General features: G+C 50.4%; 1 protein-coding gene across 1 annotated transcript in view; it reads right to left on the bottom strand.

Annotated features, from left to right (window-relative positions):
• Positions 1 to 698: 698 nt before the first annotated feature.
• SYT13 (synaptotagmin 13) overlaps positions 699 to 16,933 on the bottom strand; it is a 42,159-nt gene continuing 25,924 nt past the window's right edge. Inside the window, exons 2-6 of the mRNA XM_067749303.1 lie at positions 15,190 to 15,415; positions 12,431 to 12,565; positions 10,662 to 10,963; positions 6,291 to 6,420; positions 699 to 4,242 (exon numbers count right to left, since the gene is read on the bottom strand). Coding sequence (XP_067605404.1) covers positions 3,938 to 4,242; positions 6,291 to 6,420; positions 10,662 to 10,963; positions 12,431 to 12,565; positions 15,190 to 15,415 — 1,098 coding nt within the window. The 3' untranslated portion in view covers positions 699 to 3,937. The remainder of the gene's footprint in view (positions 4,243 to 6,290; positions 6,421 to 10,661; positions 10,964 to 12,430; positions 12,566 to 15,189; positions 15,416 to 16,933) is intronic.

The raw sequence follows: 16,933 nt of genomic DNA, 5'->3' as shown, positions 1-16,933 counted from the left end.
AGCCCCTTCCGGAAGCCAGGGCTGCAGCAGCCACCAGGAGGGCCTAAGATGACAGGATTCTGGAAGTTCCCTTGTCCCTGCCCACCACCTGGAGCACAGGTGAACCCCAAGCCACTGCCCTGACTCTTCCAGTGATGGGAGTACCACTTCGGGGGATGTTAGAGAAGGTCTCTAGTTTCCACCTGATTTTTCTTCTCAAGAATATAGCTAAATCCCCATGAGGCCTTGCCCAAGAATGTTCACAGCAGCATTTCCTGTAACGGAAAAAAAAAAGAAAAGAAATATCTAAACATACGTCAACAGGAGAATGGGACTGTGATATATTCACGCAATGGAAAATAACAGAGCAGCAAAAAAAATAAAGGAACTAGAGCTAAATAAATATGCATGGATAAAGCTCAACATTTTAATGTAGAGCAAAAATAATGTGATGCGATTTAAAATAAAAAACACGAAATATTCTGTAGTGCTCACGGTTTACATGTACAGGTAGTAAAAAGATAAAGAAAGGTTTGAGGTGAGAAACCCAAAATTCAGGACGGCGGTCTCCTGAGTGAAAGGCCGAGAGGATTTCAACTGTATTTGCCAAGTTTTATAAAACGTGGCAGGGGTTCACGAGTGTTTATCAAATGATTTTTTCTACATTTTATATGTCTAAAATATTAAGTAAAAGGGAATAAAAAACACCAGGCAGCTGACCCTGTTGGAAATTATTTATTTACCACTGCAAGATTTTTGCTCCAAAGTGTGACACCAGACATGTGACTACAACATCTCATGCGTCTTTTTGTGCTTCGGTTCATGATTACAAAACAGACACACACTTAGAATTGACAACAGGAACACGGGCAGCAAAAACAAATCCCAAGGACTAGGTCTCTCTTTTGGTGGTCCTCACCTCCATTTGACTTAAGCTGCCCAGGAGTCCTTTACATCCCAAAGGAATTGCCCCTGAAGAACTGCTCTCCCAAATTGTTCTCTCTACGTAGCTTTGCTTGGGGTGATTTGCCATTGAATCCACACCAAGAGTCACATCTCAGATTGGACAGATGTGTGCAAGGTCTTGATCAATAGGCACTCAACAAATATATACTGATTTGAGGCAAGGAGTGAGTTGCAGGTTAATGAGATTCGACTCCCAATTCACCTCTGATTCATGCACTTCTTAGAAAATGCTTCCTGGCAAAGGACAAGGTGTTCCTTTCAAAAAAAAAAAAACCACCAGATGCATTCACACAGACTCGATTACTCTAACGTGGTAGTAAATTGCAAGTGTATCTGGTACAAGGTAAGCTGATGCAAAGATTAGTGAAGTTTTTTCATCCGGCAGTCTGATATCTCTGGGTAATTTAAAATTCACTGAGCTGGAGTTTTGGTGGAAAAGCACGGCTTTTATAATCTCGTCTATCGTTAATTACATTTACATAGTGAGCTATAAATTGTCATTAGGTGAACGGTAATACTCAATGTCATGAATTTCTAGGCCAACTGCTGAGGTGTCTGATGACTTTACCATTGAGAACTCAGCTAGGACTCTGATTTTTATGCCGTTTACATAAAAATGTGTCTTTTCCTGCCTACTCCCCTATCCAGTCTTCATTCATCAATTCATTCAACAAATATTTATTGAGGGTGCATGAGCCAGTTCTATTCTAGGCATTTGGAATATACCAGTGAACACAACAGGCAAAACCCCTGCAAAATCTGTCTCATTTCTATACAACCTTGTTAAGTGAGGTGATGGCTGACACCTAACATGTTAAGCAGTGACATTTGACTCCCATCACTAAACCTTTGAGATCCAAAGAAATGAATGCCTCATGATAGAATGACTGTGGGTGGAGTTGGTATTCTGGGATTAGGGGCCCCATTAACTCACCTCGAACATCCTTTGGTGTGACTGTAAGGCAGGTGAATGGACTTATAAGGAAGTAGAACCCGTGTCTCCTGAATTTAAGTCTAGAATCCAGACTTTTTTAGATCGGAGTAGAAGATATTACCAAGAAGAGAGTACTGGTCAGCTTACATAGGGAATGTTTTGTTCTGTTTCAGCATGCCAACCAAAAAAGGGAGACCAGAATGGTGAGGGGGTTCTCAAAAACATGTCGTAGGAAACCACTAACAAATGCCTTGTCTAAAAATACTTGGCAGACGGTGGTCAGCCTTAATGGGAGAGATTTCCAGTTACGTGAAAGAATTTCCCATTTGAGAGGGATTAGATATTTTTCTGTTTCTTCAGGGGATAGGTGGAAATTATTTCTAAATGCTTTTCTACTTCTGTCCAGAAAGGAAAAATAACGACAAAACGTTGATATGTCTCTACTCAGATTCTTAGGGAGAGACCAAGAATGATTTGACTTGTTAAAGGACTGAAGGAAAGGAATTCATTTTTAGGTCAGGGGCCTGGGTGACATCTGAAGGAGTTTAGATGTCAGTATTAAAGAGTCCAAATGTAGAATCCATGGTTCTGGAAATGCCTGGGATGATTCTGGCGCTTTCCGGGCATGGTCAGTTGCCAACATGAAGCTTAAAGATGATCTGCTGGCAGCCTCGGAGTTTGTTTCTAGCCAGGGATGCCTATAGCTCTCAAGCACAATTTCATCTATCACATCATTCACAGAGACAGAGCTGCCACGTCACTAGTCCTATTTTATGGATGGTCAACAACAGAACCCAGGAATCCTGGTTCCCAGGCAAAGATTATAACCACTCAGCAAGGCTCATAATATGATTAATGATGTGCAAGGCTATTTGGAATAATCAGGTAGTGATTTGAAACCTAGCTGCTCGTTACTTACTAATGAAAGTGATAGGTTCTAAAAACAGAGGGACAGGGGCACATTTGCAAAAGATCTCCTTTCCTTCTCTACCTCCACAGAGCCAGACTAAATTATGTGCCCCAAACTGAATTTCTTCTCAAGTGGCTGGTATACTGAGAAGGGATGCGTTTGACTCAGAGGGTCACTTCGGTGATGCTGGTGGACATGACAACCAGCACCCAATAACTAACGGGGGATCCCACCTATTCCTGGTCAGGGAAGGTCTCCCCAAGTATAATATAAATTGATTTTGAGATGAAACAATACAATTATTCAATAGAAAGCACAAAATTCAGTCCAAGAGCAGGATCTGAAAAGCACAGATGAAAACATTAAGAATTCAAATGATGACGTTAAAAACGGAGGCTCCTATATTTTACACCAGTTAGGATGTCCAGCATCGACACTGGCAGCCCCAGGGCGTTGGGGGCCTGACGAGGACTGTGAAATCCTGCCTGGGATGTTGTAAAAGGGATCTCTCCAAGTGCGGTGCTCCAACCTTGGCATGCAAACTACTCTGTGTTTGTTAAAAATGCAGCCTCCTGGGGTGCAGCCAGGATTACGGATTCGGAATGTCTAGAACAGGGCCTGGGAATCTGCTGGTGATTCTCCACGCACTAAGGTTTGAGAACTGCTGGGTTAGTTAGTGCCTGGGGTCGGTAGCACGATTTCATGCTGGCTAAGATTCCATCTGCCCTGACAATCTCTAATTCTTATGAGATGATCCAGGATACATCATTTCTGTCACCCTTTTTGACACACTTATTTTTAAAAAGCCACATTCCTTGCATCCATTATTCCCCAGATTAAGCATTCCCTGCATCTGGCCTGACCCCCGCTGCAAAACCTGCACACAGACCGTATACGATAAGCGTCTCTTCAATCACACAGGTAAGCAAAACGCATTCCTCCTGACCCAAATGTCCCGTCTCCGCCCTGCCCGGCCTTGCTTGTTTTTAAGAAACAGGAGTGTGATGGGAGAGGAAGAGGGTCCTGGTCTTCACACACACATCTGTCTTCTGGTGTCAGAATGCGAAGGGGGCACAAGAGGAGGTCGTGGAGGACAGTGGGGCTGGGAGCGGGCTGCGCCCGAGGAGGGTGGCGGCCTGGGCGGCTGGCTACGGGCGCAGCTGGTGCCACATGGCGATCTGCCGGCGCGGGTTCTTCAGCATCTCCTCCCAGTGGCTGCGCTCGGAGCCCGAGGCGTGCAGGCCCAGGCTGCAGCGCCCAAGCGGGCAGTTCTGCCCCTCGGCGCCCTGGCCCAGCACGTCCAGCTCCACACTGGAGGCCCGCAGCAGGTCATCCGGCAGCTCAAACATGATCATCTCGTTCCACACGGGGTTGATCTTGTGCTTGGCGCGTTTCGTCTGCTTCTTCTTCAGCTTCCGAGCCTGGTGCTTCAAGGTCACCTTGACAGAGACATCTGGGGAGAGACAGGGGGACAGAGACAGAGAGAAGGGCCGAGAGTGAGCTTCTGGGGCATGGTGGGGCCTGGGACGATATTCCCTCTTGGGGATGGAGAGACAGGCTCTCTGGCTCAAGATCTGCACTGAGGCACCCTCTCTACCACCCCTCCCCCACCTCATGGGCCATGTATTCGCTCAACAGCTATTAAATGCCCACCATACGGCAGACACTGATCTAGACATGGGGATACGGCAGAAGCTCCTGCCTCAAGTGTGGAGAACAGACCATAGCACAATATATATGGCTGGTCATCAGGCGGCCCATGACTGGGTCACGCTAAGGTACAGCCAGGAAGGTTCGTCATGAGCCCTTCCGAGCGCCTTCACGTCCCACATCAAACCAGGCCCAGGATGATGGCTCAGACGTCCTGCAGCTTCATTTTTTTTTTTTTTTTTTTTTGCGGTACGCGGGCCTCTCACTGATGTGGCCTCTCCCGTTGCGGAGCACAGGCTCCGGACGCGCAGGCTCAGCGGCCATGGCTCACGGGTCCAGCCGCTCCGTGGCCTGTGGGATCTTCCCGGACCGGGACACGAACCCGCGTCCCCTGCATCGGCAGGCGGACTCTCAACCACTGTGCCACCAGGGAAGCCCCTGCAGCTTGATTTTAAACTCAGACCAGAAACACTAAGCCATCCGTATGTCTTCATCCCCTCGGTTCTCCGTCCAGGCGTTGTTGTCTGTTCCTAGGATAGCAGGTCTCCTGCTGGTTGGTTGAGTTCTTCTCGTCTGTGCTTCTGCAAGTTTTACTTGAGGATCCCGACCTCATGCGGAGGGTGAGGGCAGCCTGCCTTGACCCCCAGGAGAGCTCTGCACCCCAGGAGACTGGCCGACAGGCCACTAGACAAGCTTTCTCGTAACATCACGAGGCTTAGGACTCAGACTGTGTTTTCATGAGTCAGGGTTTCCGAAGCCAATGTGAGCGTAATTGTTACCCTGTATTTATTGCTATAATTATCACCCCCAGGTGGTTAGTTTGTTATTTCAGCAGAGATATTTGAGAGATAAAGTGTTGAGCTGTAATTGTCCTGACAGGAGCTATAAAAATTAAAAAAAAAAAAAACGGAGGAGGAGGCAAAGTATTGTCTGGAAGGGATGAGGAAATTGCAATGAATTCTGACCTTTGGCACAGGAAACTGTCAGCCAGACCAACTCTTCTGACTTCATTCGCCAAAAATCTCTTGCTCAAAGGTTCTGAATGCAGAGGCAATTCTTTATTTGTTTGCTGCTATAAATATCTATTTATTTATATCCTGCTCTGAGCACTTGGCTCCGGGTCCAGGTATCCTAGGGCTGACCAACGTTGCTTTTCTGCTCTGACAAGAGAGGCTGTTTGGTCCTTAAGACTTGGGGCCTGTGCTGGGGTATCCAGAAGGAGAAGCCAAGGCTTCCAGAGTGCTGAAGAGATGTTTATTTGGGTACATGCACAGACGCCACCTTAGCCTGTGCACCCACACGCCGTCTGCTGTCACCCACACTCAGCTGGTGTGGGGATGGCAGGCTGGCAAAGGCTGGGGAGAGAGGGGAGCCTAGGGTGGGTGTGGGGAGTAGAGTGATGGCTAGCTGAAACTGGGGAGGGAGAACCCTGGCTTCCCGACACTGGCCCGGAAGGTGGGTCCAGCCAGGTCCGGTTGATGAGCGCTGGCCTAAGTTTTCCCTACAGCCCAGACACTCCACTCCCTGGCTGCAGTCTGATTCTTGGCTTCCTATGACCCATGGGTAAGGCTGATTCTTCTTGTGATGGATCCGCAACATAGGGAGCCCCAGGTAGCTCATTCCTGGGCCCCAGTGGGTGGGATTGGCGCAGGAGTGAATGCATGTGACTTTAGAGAAGTGAGTGTGTCCTTCCAAATTGGTTTGTATGTTTGGGGTGGAGGACACAGCTGAGGCTGACTCCACAAACGCACTCATGTTCCACATCCCTGCTCACCTGTGCCCACTGCCTCCCAGGTGCCACCCCCCCTCACAGTGGGAGGGGCCCTAGCTCCCCTCTCACACCTCACTCACCCTTCCCCAGGAGCTCCTTGGACTGATTAGCATGGAGGTTCTTGGCCTTAATCAGCACCAGTAGGAGGCGGTTGGCAGCCGGGAGGTAGCTGATGGAGAGAAGGACCTCTCCCGTTCCTGCAGACGGCTCCTGAAACAGAAGAGGGGATGCAGGAGGTGAGTCTCATTTAGGGATGCCTTCTGACTCCCTCACCATCGCTGAGGCTGGGATCACACTAGCCTTGTATCCAACGGGCATCCTGGAAAGAATTTACCCATCAGCACTGCTTTCTCCACCCTCGCAGAAGGGAGGAAGGTACAGAGTTCTGTGTAGCGTGTGTTTCAATACAAGTTTTTTTCATTTGCCACAAAACGTGATTTTCCAAACAGTTTATATTCAAATCCAACATATAAAACAGATCAAAGAGATGCCATTCAGGATGTGGCAGGGCCAGAGGGCCTGGACCCCCTCTCACCTCCAGCACCCCCGCCCCCGGCTCCTGGGGCGTCTGTATAGAGCCCTAGGGTTCTAGGGAACAGAGTTTGAGAACCACTGCATTGACTGATCAGGTCCCTGGGGCAGCGGGCTGCTGTAAGACGTTACTCTGCTTGAAAAAATAATCCCTTCCAGGCCCTGCAGGCCTGAGAGAGTCAATAATGCGATGTACTAATGCTGAATAGGGCCTGGCTTGGTCAACAGCATGGCCAACCGTGTCAACAAAAGGCCGGGCCTGTGAGGGGAGGTACCACACCAGAGACACTGGCAGTAACTGATTTGCAGGAGGTGCTGATGCCTCCGGCAAGCGTCCAGCATGTCCATCCCCCACCGGCAGCTTTACAGAGTGTCTCCACTGAAATTCCTACAAGAGTTTGCTTGGAATTTCAACAAATCCATTGAGGGACGAAAACGAGTGAAAGAGACACCACAGGAGGCAGGTCACAGCCCAAGGGGAGTGTTAAGAGTATAGACTCTAGAATTGTTTGTCTGGTCTCAGTTCCAATCTTACCATTTACTAGCTGTGTGACCTTAGGCAAGTTATTTCTCTTTCCAAAACTTCCATTTCCTCATCTGTAAAATGGGAACAATAATATCTCCACCCAATGGGGTTGTGAAAATTAAATGAGTAATGATTTAACGGCTTAGAACAGTGCCTGGCACACACGACAGTATCTGTCCCCTTGCTTTGACGATCACCATTAGTTATCAAGAAAGGACAATGACTACTTCTTGAGTTGATTAAGTGGGAACATTGTTTCTGGCTGAATGGGAGCCAGTCTGTGCTTAGGGAGTGAAGCTGGATGGAGTAGCTGGCCAGCCCTCTGCCGGGGTCACACCTTTCATCCAGGAAACATGTCTTCAATAGGACCGGAATGATTCAACTAGCCCTAAGTGGCTAGTCATGTGATGGAATGATTCTGGGAGATGCCAGGAATTTGGTAATGGCATTAAGGGTAGCAGCTAACATGACACACTCTGTGCTGGGTGCAATTACGGTATCTATCCCCCAAGCCTTCATCTCCGCAAAGCCATCCCCAGCACCTAGCACACAGCTGACGCACAATACATATTTGTGAGAAGGAAGGGTGAGACATCCCATTTAATCTTGACAACAAGAGTAAGAGGGATACTGACCTCGTTCCCATTTTAAGCATAAGACCCTGATGCTCAGAGAGGGCCCTTCACTGCCTGAGGTCATGTAGCCAGTAAGTAGCAAAACTGAGCCTTGAATGGGGGTCTGATTCAATAGCAAAGCCCCAGTCCTAAACCCGTGGTCCTCCAGCATCCTCAGCGGACAGACCTCTCATTTCACAGTAAAGGAACTGAGTTCAGGCATGTGTACTGAGGGGTGGCAGCTGAGCTGGGATGGGCACCAGCCTCCTGATTCAAGATCACTTATTGGAGGTCCACAGTTGTTGGCCTGGACTGTGGCCACAGGGTGACCAAGTGAGAGCAGCCTGGGCCCATCAGCCCGTGAAGGGCTCATCACCTCTGTGTAGGGAGCCGCGAGCCCCAGATGAGCCCAGCTGGCTGTGCCGCAGCTGGAGAATTTGAACAGCATCTGCCCCCTCGGCTCTGCTGTTTAAAATACCTGCTGACAAAAATAACCTGCTTTCTTTCTCCATCTTTTCTCTGTTTTTTCCCGCACCCACCACCCCTGCGTCTTTCTCTTGGGTTCTCAATGAATCATTCCAGCCGCCCTTGGAGTGGGTCACTCTGTGGTCCCTGGTGACGCACATGCCACTTTTGGCTGAGTGTCTTCCGGTGAGAACTGGGGCACCACTGGCACCTCCTTTAACCCATTCTGACCGAGAGAAGAAAACCACGTGGGCTCCAGCAACTGATGGCTCCGCCCACTTTGTTCAAATCGGCCCGCACCCTCCAGCTAGTGGGGGCAAGGGGCTCCCTAGCCTGGCCTTGGGGCTCTCATACACCGAGAGCCCCATCTCAGATTTCTGACTCCACGCCGCCCTCTGAGATTGTTCACACTTGCGGCAAGCAGGCCAGCGGTCCAAGTGGATGTGCGAGTATATTTGCGGAACAGTGACGGCTACGATGAGTGTAACGATCATTAGGATGGATGAGCCGTGAGGGCAGGTCTTTTGTCTTCATCACTGCTGTGTCCCCAGCTCCCAGCACGGTACCTGGCACATGGTGGGAACCGGGCAAAGTATTTGTGGAATGAATGAATCACTTTTGTTCTTCTAGGGGAAAGGATGGAAACAGGTTAGGTGCCTGGGATTTCTGCCCAGATAGGCTGCATTTCTACGATTGGGAAGCAGCACCAGACTCTCCAAAGCCCTGGGGTGGAGCCCCTCCATCTCCTGAGGAAGCTGGTTTACCAGCTGAACAAACCAAAGTGTCGGGTTCCTCTTCCCCGGGGGGCCCAGGCTGTGCTTCCACACAAGTCCCAAATCACACACTAATTAGAGCGTGTGCTCGGGAACAGCCGGGGTCCAGCTGACAGTGGCTGTCAGTGTTTATCAATTTGCTGAGGCTGGGAAATAGAGGAAGATAAGGCGAAGAAGATATCATAGCAAGAAGTGGAGCAGGTGGGGCGTGAAAGCGTACTCTCCCCTCCCTCGGGGCTCATCAGGAAAGGCGCCGCTGACTGCTGTCTCGGGCATTGTCGGGCACTTACATCCCACAGCGGCAGGAGGACGACCCGGGATTTCCAACCAGACTGACCTGGCCTCAAGGCCGAGCTTGCCAGGTCCCAGGTGGGTGACCCCACGCGGGTCACTGAGCTACTCTAAGCCTCAGTTCTCTTGCCTGTAAATGCCATAGTCCTGGTGTCACTTCCGCCTGGTTGATTAGGGACAGAACTTTGGCAAAGTTCGAAGCATAGCAACGGATAGATGGCAAAAGCTCAAAAATTAGTGTCTTTGTTAGTATTTTTATTACTCCAGCGTGGGAGTCAGCAAACTTTTGCTGACCAGATAGTAACTATCGTAGGCTTTGTAGGCTATACAGTCTCCAGATAAGGCACTGACCAGCTGGTTGAGAGACTGGTCATCCAGAAGGTTCCCTCTAGGCACCATCATGGCAGAGCCTTGGACCTGGGGCCCTAAATAGCCACACACTGTCCTGCAGCCCTGACCTTCCTCGACACCCCCCCCCACCCTCACTGTCCTGGCCTGTGGGGAATGATGGTTTGCTCTCCAAGGAACCTCTCTCTGAACAGCGAGGCATCTCAGCAGACGCTTGTTTCCCACTCATGGCTTCTGCAGCAGCAGAGGGGTGGGGAGAACTGTCCCAGGCTACAACCAACACCCCCTAGGCCTGGTCAGTCCTTCAAAGCCCAGCACAAGCACCACTGCACACCAGGCCTTTTAGAACTCCCCGTCTGAGCGCTTCAGTTAGGCCCCTCTTAGATGCCTTATGTCAGATGTCATCATCATCATAGCCATCATCACCGTCATCGTCATCTGTTCCAACTTCTCCCTCAGGCCTGTACTTTCTACGAGTAGAGGGGCTCTGCCCGGCGCTCCTCTCCCCTGCACTGCCTGGTTCACATTAGGTGCAGGGGGAGTATGAATGGTTGTAAATGGGGATAATACTGTTAGCACCAGAGCCAATTCACTCACAATGCGATGTTTTCCATGATGGCGAGGCCAGGGGTGGGTGTGTGCATGGCAAGCTAGAAGCAAAACTAGACACCAGGAATCCCCAGTCCTGAGCTATCAGTCTGCTCCAGCCCCTCACCCCCCTCCAGCCCCCCAGCCCCCCACCCTATTCAAGACTCCACCTTACTTTGATAACCCGCCTCCCTCTCCAGACCCCCGCCCCTAGCCTGGGAAGTTTTCCGAAGTTTGTTCCATGAGCACTGGCCCAGTCCTGCATCCCATGTGCCACTAACAGGTTTTACCTCTCCCGGGGAGAGGCAATCCTACCTTAACTGAAGTCTTCAGCTCGCCCCACTGGGCGGACCCCAGAGGCACCGACACCCCATCCAGGCCCAGGCGCAGCTCCCCGGCCACACTGTGGCGAGAGAAGCGGTCGCAGGTCCTCAGGGTCAGTGTCAGGGTCGCTGTGGGGAGCTCTCCCTCTGCCAGGGGGAGCACGAGGCCTTCCTCCCACGTGGTGTGCAGCTGCCGCTTCTTCAGGGCCGTCTGGGCCTCCACGGAGCCCATCGTGTTGGCCACGCTGCCCTGGATATAGCAGTCACAGCCTCCGTCATGGTCACTGGTCACAGCTGCAGCCGGGGAGAAAGCAGCCAGATGTAGGGCTTATGAGGACCAGGGGAAGGGAGAAGCAGGGCCCTGCTGTGAGCTGCAGAATCCGCCTTAGTCGTCATGACCTCGGGCGTCTGAAAGACCCCGCCGGGGCTGACGACACTGGCTTCGTGGAATCGCCTTTCAGTAAGACATTTAGAAATGGGAGATCTTCCTCATGACTCTGAGATTTCCCCAAGGCGCCAGGGCCCACAAACTGCTGATGATTTTCATTCGTCTTGCTGCTGATTCCATAATTCGTTTGCTCTCTACATTAAATACTTACCACACAACTACCTGTGATATAAATCGCTTGGCCGCTACCTCATGACTGCTGTCTTGCATCTGAACTTTGGGGTTTTTAAGGCTTCCCCGTGTGGAAATTTGCACCTGTGGAGCTTTTATGACTGGTTCCTCAGTGATAATTTGAGAAGTGGTAGCCGGCGTTACCCAGGCGGAGAAGATGAAGAACTGAGGCCATGTGTCCTAATAGAAAGAGCCCTGCACTGAGCTTCAGGGGAACTGGGCTTAGTCCTGGCCCTGGCACCAGTTAGCTGGAGTGACCTTAGACAAGTCACCTGACGTTGCTAGACTTCAGTTTCCGAACTGTAAAATGGGACTACTGTGCAGCCCAAATGTAAGAAAGTATATGAAACACTAAAAAAAATCTTAAAAGAAGTAAAAACGAAAAACACACCCTCAAAAAAATAAAATTAAGTACAAAAGTCCAATTCATCCTGTCACCAGCTTCCAGCTTCCAGGGGCCCCAGAGTAGTGCATTTTTAGCCCCGATTCCTTTGCAAAGTCTTAGCTTTGTTTGCTGATGGTAAAGTGAATTGTCAGGGTAGGGAGACCAGGGACATCCTGACCCTGTAGGAAAGACTACCTGGTTCTAGGACTACAAAAGCTTTGCTGACCATTCAGAATACCCTCTGTGTCTAGCACAGGCCCTGTCCAATGTCAAAGGCATCTATGGCAGAGACGACTAGCTGTTCACCAAAACCCATTCCCTTCTTTTAACTGGGCACCTGCTAGGCCACATTTCCCAACGTCCTTTGCAGTCAGTGGTCATGTGACCAAGTTCCAGCCAATGGGAAGTGAGCAGGCGTGATGCATACCTTACGTAGGATACAGCTTTTAAGGAACAGTTGTGCGCTCTCCCTGTTCTCCCCATCCTTCCACCTGCTAGATACAGATGACAAGGAGGCCTCAGTGGAAGGAGCCCAGTCCCTGAATCACTATTTGGAGGAAAGATGTCCACCAACCAGGAATCTCCACTTTGGACTGGTATATGAGAGAGAGGAAAAACCCCTGTGTGTCTGAGCATCACACACATCAGGGTCTTGTTTGTTACAGAGTGAAAATCTAGTACCCAGTGCTACCTCCAGCCACAGATGCTCTGGGGAGACAAGCACACAGAAGGCCATGAAAGTCAGCTAAGAACATACCTTCCAGGTGAGTCACAAATAGTTCCGCCTTTTGCCTGTCGTAGTCCAGACAGTAGTGAAGTTTGGGAGCTTGGTTCCATCTGGCAGCCTTCTCTGGGTTCCAAGTCTCCATGACACAGACATCCTCCACCACACCTGTTAAGAAGGTAAAGCCATTACTCCCACCCACACTGGGGTCCTGTTTTCCAGATCATGCCTTTTCCATCTCTGCCACAAATCCAAACCCAAAGCTTCCTAACCAGGTGCAAAATCATGGTGGCTGCACCAGGGGACCACCTGTGGTCCCGGGCATTACCATTCAAGGGACCATCACAGCCCAGTGGGCAAGACATGGGCTTTGGCGTCAGACATGAGCTGTTACATAATAGTTATGTGACCCTGGACAAGTTACTTGACTTCTTTGAACCTCAGTTTCCTCATCTTTACAATGGGAATGATAGCGGTTCCCTCTTCCTGGAGTTCCTGTGAGCATTAAATGAAATAAAGTGAGAAAAGTACTTAGCCCAGGGCCTGGCCCCTGGTGAGCTTTCAGCAGGGGAAACTGTCACAGACTGTGTGGTCCTGATCATCCTGTTTCAAGCAAATCATTCCCCAGCCCATCTCCAGCTCCATCTCTCTCACAGAGTCCAATCCCTGCTCCCCAGGAGTTCATGGCTGGAAATAAATGTCAGAGAATTAGTCAGGCAGGAGTAGATACTGGAGGGCAAGGCTGGAGATAGTGGATTTGACTTTAGAGCATGCTCAGTAAATACTTGCTGAATGAATGAATTTAATTCAGAAGTTCTGAAAACTACAAATATTGCTCACTCTGCCCCTCACTTGGACAGGAGCCAAACATCTAAGATTCTCATTAGTCAAGCATAATGAGAATGAAAGGATCCAGCAGCTGAGGAGACTCCACTTGTAGCAAACTGGAATTTAATTTTTTTTTTTTTTGATTTTCAGGACTAATTTAAAGGGCAGAAATATAAAAGAGTATTTAATTTCCAAAATGGTTCATTATTGGGTTCCTGCAAGTAGTGAAGACTCTCCCTGGTGTGTCTAAGCAAGGAATGGGTTGACCAGGATGTGAGCGCAACGTGTAAAGCCAAACGAACACCCACCCAAGCCCCGGGTGGCTTCCAAGGGCAGCACATGGACAGTGTCAGAGGGGGCTTGCCTGGCACCCAGAGCTCTCGGGTCTCAGACTGCTTCAGCCTTCAAAATCAAAACCAAACCGAGACCAAACCAAACCCAGCACCCCTGGGAAATGCAGAACAGCTTCAGCTTCAAAAACCAGGACCCCGTATATGTATAACTGATTCACTGTGCTGTACAGCAGGAAGTAACACAACATTGTAAATCAACTATACTTCAATAAAAATTAAAAAAAAAAAAGAATCGGGACCCTGAGCTCTAAAAGGGGCTGATGAGAATCATTGATGGTGGGAGTAGACTGAGTTGCACACATCATGGGGACAGTGTCTAATCGGGCGTCCTCTCCCTCTGCACACCCTGCCTCTGGTCAGTATTTGATGAACCAAACAGCTCTTAGATTTCAGTGGAATCAGAACTTGGTTGTTGCCTTCTGTGGTGGGGAAAGGAATGAGGAACCAGAAAGAGAAAACAAATGGATGTGTTGTGAATTCTTCAAAGTTTCAGACTCTGAAGTACTCTGCTGCTGTCCTTGGTGGAGAGTGGCCAAGCCTGGCTTCATCCCAGCCTCGAGAAGTCTGGGGCTCCCAAGGAGCCCTCCTGTGATTCTGCTTCTGATTCTGATTACCACTCCCAAGGGTCCTCATGCGAATTGTTCCCCACCCTCCAAGCTTAAGCTCTCAAGGCCTCAATGGGTTTATTTTAATTTAAAATGTGAGCTGGCAAACCTGGAGGCTAAAAGCCAACCAGGATTCGTTCCTGCCACCAGCACTACCTGTATTTGTTCTTGAAGAAATGCCAGCATAAGCACTGTGGTTCTGGGCTGGGTTGGTGGGGGGGGCACCTGTTCACTGGCCAGCGTGGTGCTGGCCCCAGGCCAGAAGATGCCTTAGCCAGTTACGCTGCTTCTGTTTGCACCATCTCCCTCTCCAACCACACAAACCATGTAACGATCCATTCTCCTGGCTGGATTTTTTGTCTCCTTATGAAAGTCTGCATGCTCCCTTGGGTTAGGCGCTGTCTCTGCCTTCATATCTGCCCCAGTGTCCAGCATGGCGCTGTACACAGAAAGGTGTGACATTCTTGATGTTGATGGTGATGAGAAGGAGAATAGAAACAATACTAATGATGATGTTTTGATTACATCCTTGGGCCAGGCTCTGAGTTAAACACTTTCTATGCATTATTATGTTTACACTTTACAACAACCCTACTGGGCAGGTGACAGTATGATCCCATTTTATATACGAGGAAATTGAGGCCCCCAAAAGATTAGCAACGTGACCAGGGTCACACAATGGGTATATAAAAGGGGAGAGATTAAACCCATGACTCTGAAGCCCGTAGTTTGACCGCAGCTCTTTATCCCCTCTCTATAGTGGTGCCCATGTCTAGAAAGGGACTCTCCATTTCCCAGTGGAAAGTTGGAGGCCTTGGGGAGATGCAATGTGGGAACATGCAGGGAATAAAGGGCTAAAGGGCTGTAACTCCAAGGTGCTGTGCCCACTGCTTGCCCAGTGTCCAATGCCACGGACACTGGGGCTGGCCATGCCCACCATCTACAGAGATGCTTTCACCCCTCGCTGAGTACTGCCCATGGAAGAGTGAGGGGCAGAGACCCCTACCATTCTGAGGAAGGACGAACAGCTCCTCTGTGACCTGCCTCTTGAGGCGGCTGTCATTCGGGGCCTGGGAGCTGGCAGGTGCAGCGGGCTCTGCTGTGGTCTTCAGCGTGTAGTCAGCGTAGTTGATGACCTCGGGGGCCGTCACAGCCGGCCTGGGGCCGTAGATATCTGGGAACTTGAGGAGGGCTCGGGGCTGAACGGGCTCTGTGGACTTTTTGACATTGAACTGCACACACAAATCACTCTGATTAGTCCAGGAGAGGATCTCCTGCCTGTTCCCACCCCCAGAAATGACAGTAGATGACCTGAGCTTTCAGGGGAGCCAGAGGGAGGGCTGTGGCTCCTTTCTGCTCTGAGGATCATGACTTGGGAAGGCAAAATGTCACCTCCAAGCACAGCAGAACCCCCAACATCATGAATCACGCCGGGGCCTGCTGAGATGTCAGCCCTGTTCGTCCATCCCCCCTGCATCCATCCCCCATGCACCCTACAGCTGTGCCCCAGGCCTATCACGGTGGCCTTCCCTCCACAGCTCTCATCTGTGCCACCTGCCTCTTTGTTTTCCCTCCTCCTAGTTTTTCTCTCTTATTCCTCCTCCCCCTCCGCTTCTCCACCCAATGCCTCAGAAATGTCTGTGGCCCCACAGACATTTGCAAGACATCCAAACTCCTTGCAGTGACCGGTAAGTGCTTGCCCAGCCTGGCCCTGCTCATCTTTCTGACATTGCCCCCAAACCCCTTTCCAGCCACTGAGCAACCTGCTTCTCAAACAGGCTGAACTCTTTCTGGGTTTGGCTTCTGGCCCCCAACTCCTCCCCGCAAACCACTCACCCCCACCTCCACCAGCTTTAAATTAAGTCCCTCCTCCAAGCCTGTCCCTCCTTATCACCACATCCAGCTTTGCTTTACAGCATCTCTCTCACCCTGTATTGTTTTCACCATAGCCTGACCTGTTTGTGGTCAGTCTCTCCCACTAGTATGTGAGCTCCACAAGCACAGGGATTATGTCTTGTCTTGTTCCTGCAGTGTCGGCTCACGGGGAGCACACAATACATACTTGTGGCTAGGGCTGCCATGTTCAGCTGTGTGCTCTGTGCACTGCACAAAGATGTCTGGATGCGGAGCAAGTGGGGGCTGAAATGCAATTTGTGCACCCCTTGCCCAGCTATGTGCCCTGGGGTAGGGCTGAGTCCACCTGGGGGAAAGTCCATCTTTTCTTTACACAAAGACCCACCTGCTTGTCAAGTCTTAAGTGAGCAAGGCTGCCTCATACAGGAGTGGAATCTCCTATCTTTGCCTCCACTGGGGACTGAGATTTCTCCTGCTTGAGGGATTCAAAGTTATTTAACAGGCAGCAATACCGAGGACCCGTCCAGTCCCCAGGAAATTGAGGGTGGACGACCGGATCTAGAGCTTGAGTTGCTGGCGCACTGGGTGGGCAGCCCACAAAACGGCCCTCACTTGAGGCAGGTAACAACCCACAGCAGAGCCCCCAAGGAGCTGCCTGCCCTCCATGCTGTCCTGCTGTCCTCCTGCCCCCCCGGCTCTGCCGCTGTTGGAGGGGCTGGCCAGGCGTCAAGGCTGCTCTACCCAGTGGCAGGAGTGACTGAGAGGCTGGGAGGAGTGTGCAGTCCTGGAGGGGGCGGTGGTTGCACTGTTTCAAAGTTCAGGTTTAGTGTGTTTGCGCTCTGTACATTTCACTGCCCCAGGACAACTCCTGGACATTCTTCCCTGGTTGAGACTCT

Source organism: Pseudorca crassidens, chromosome 9 (genome assembly GCF_039906515.1).
Source record: "Pseudorca crassidens isolate mPseCra1 chromosome 9, mPseCra1.hap1, whole genome shotgun sequence".
NCBI classification, from domain to species: domain Eukaryota; kingdom Metazoa; phylum Chordata; class Mammalia; order Artiodactyla; family Delphinidae; genus Pseudorca; species Pseudorca crassidens.
This window is presented reverse-complemented; position numbering and strand designations above follow the sequence as displayed.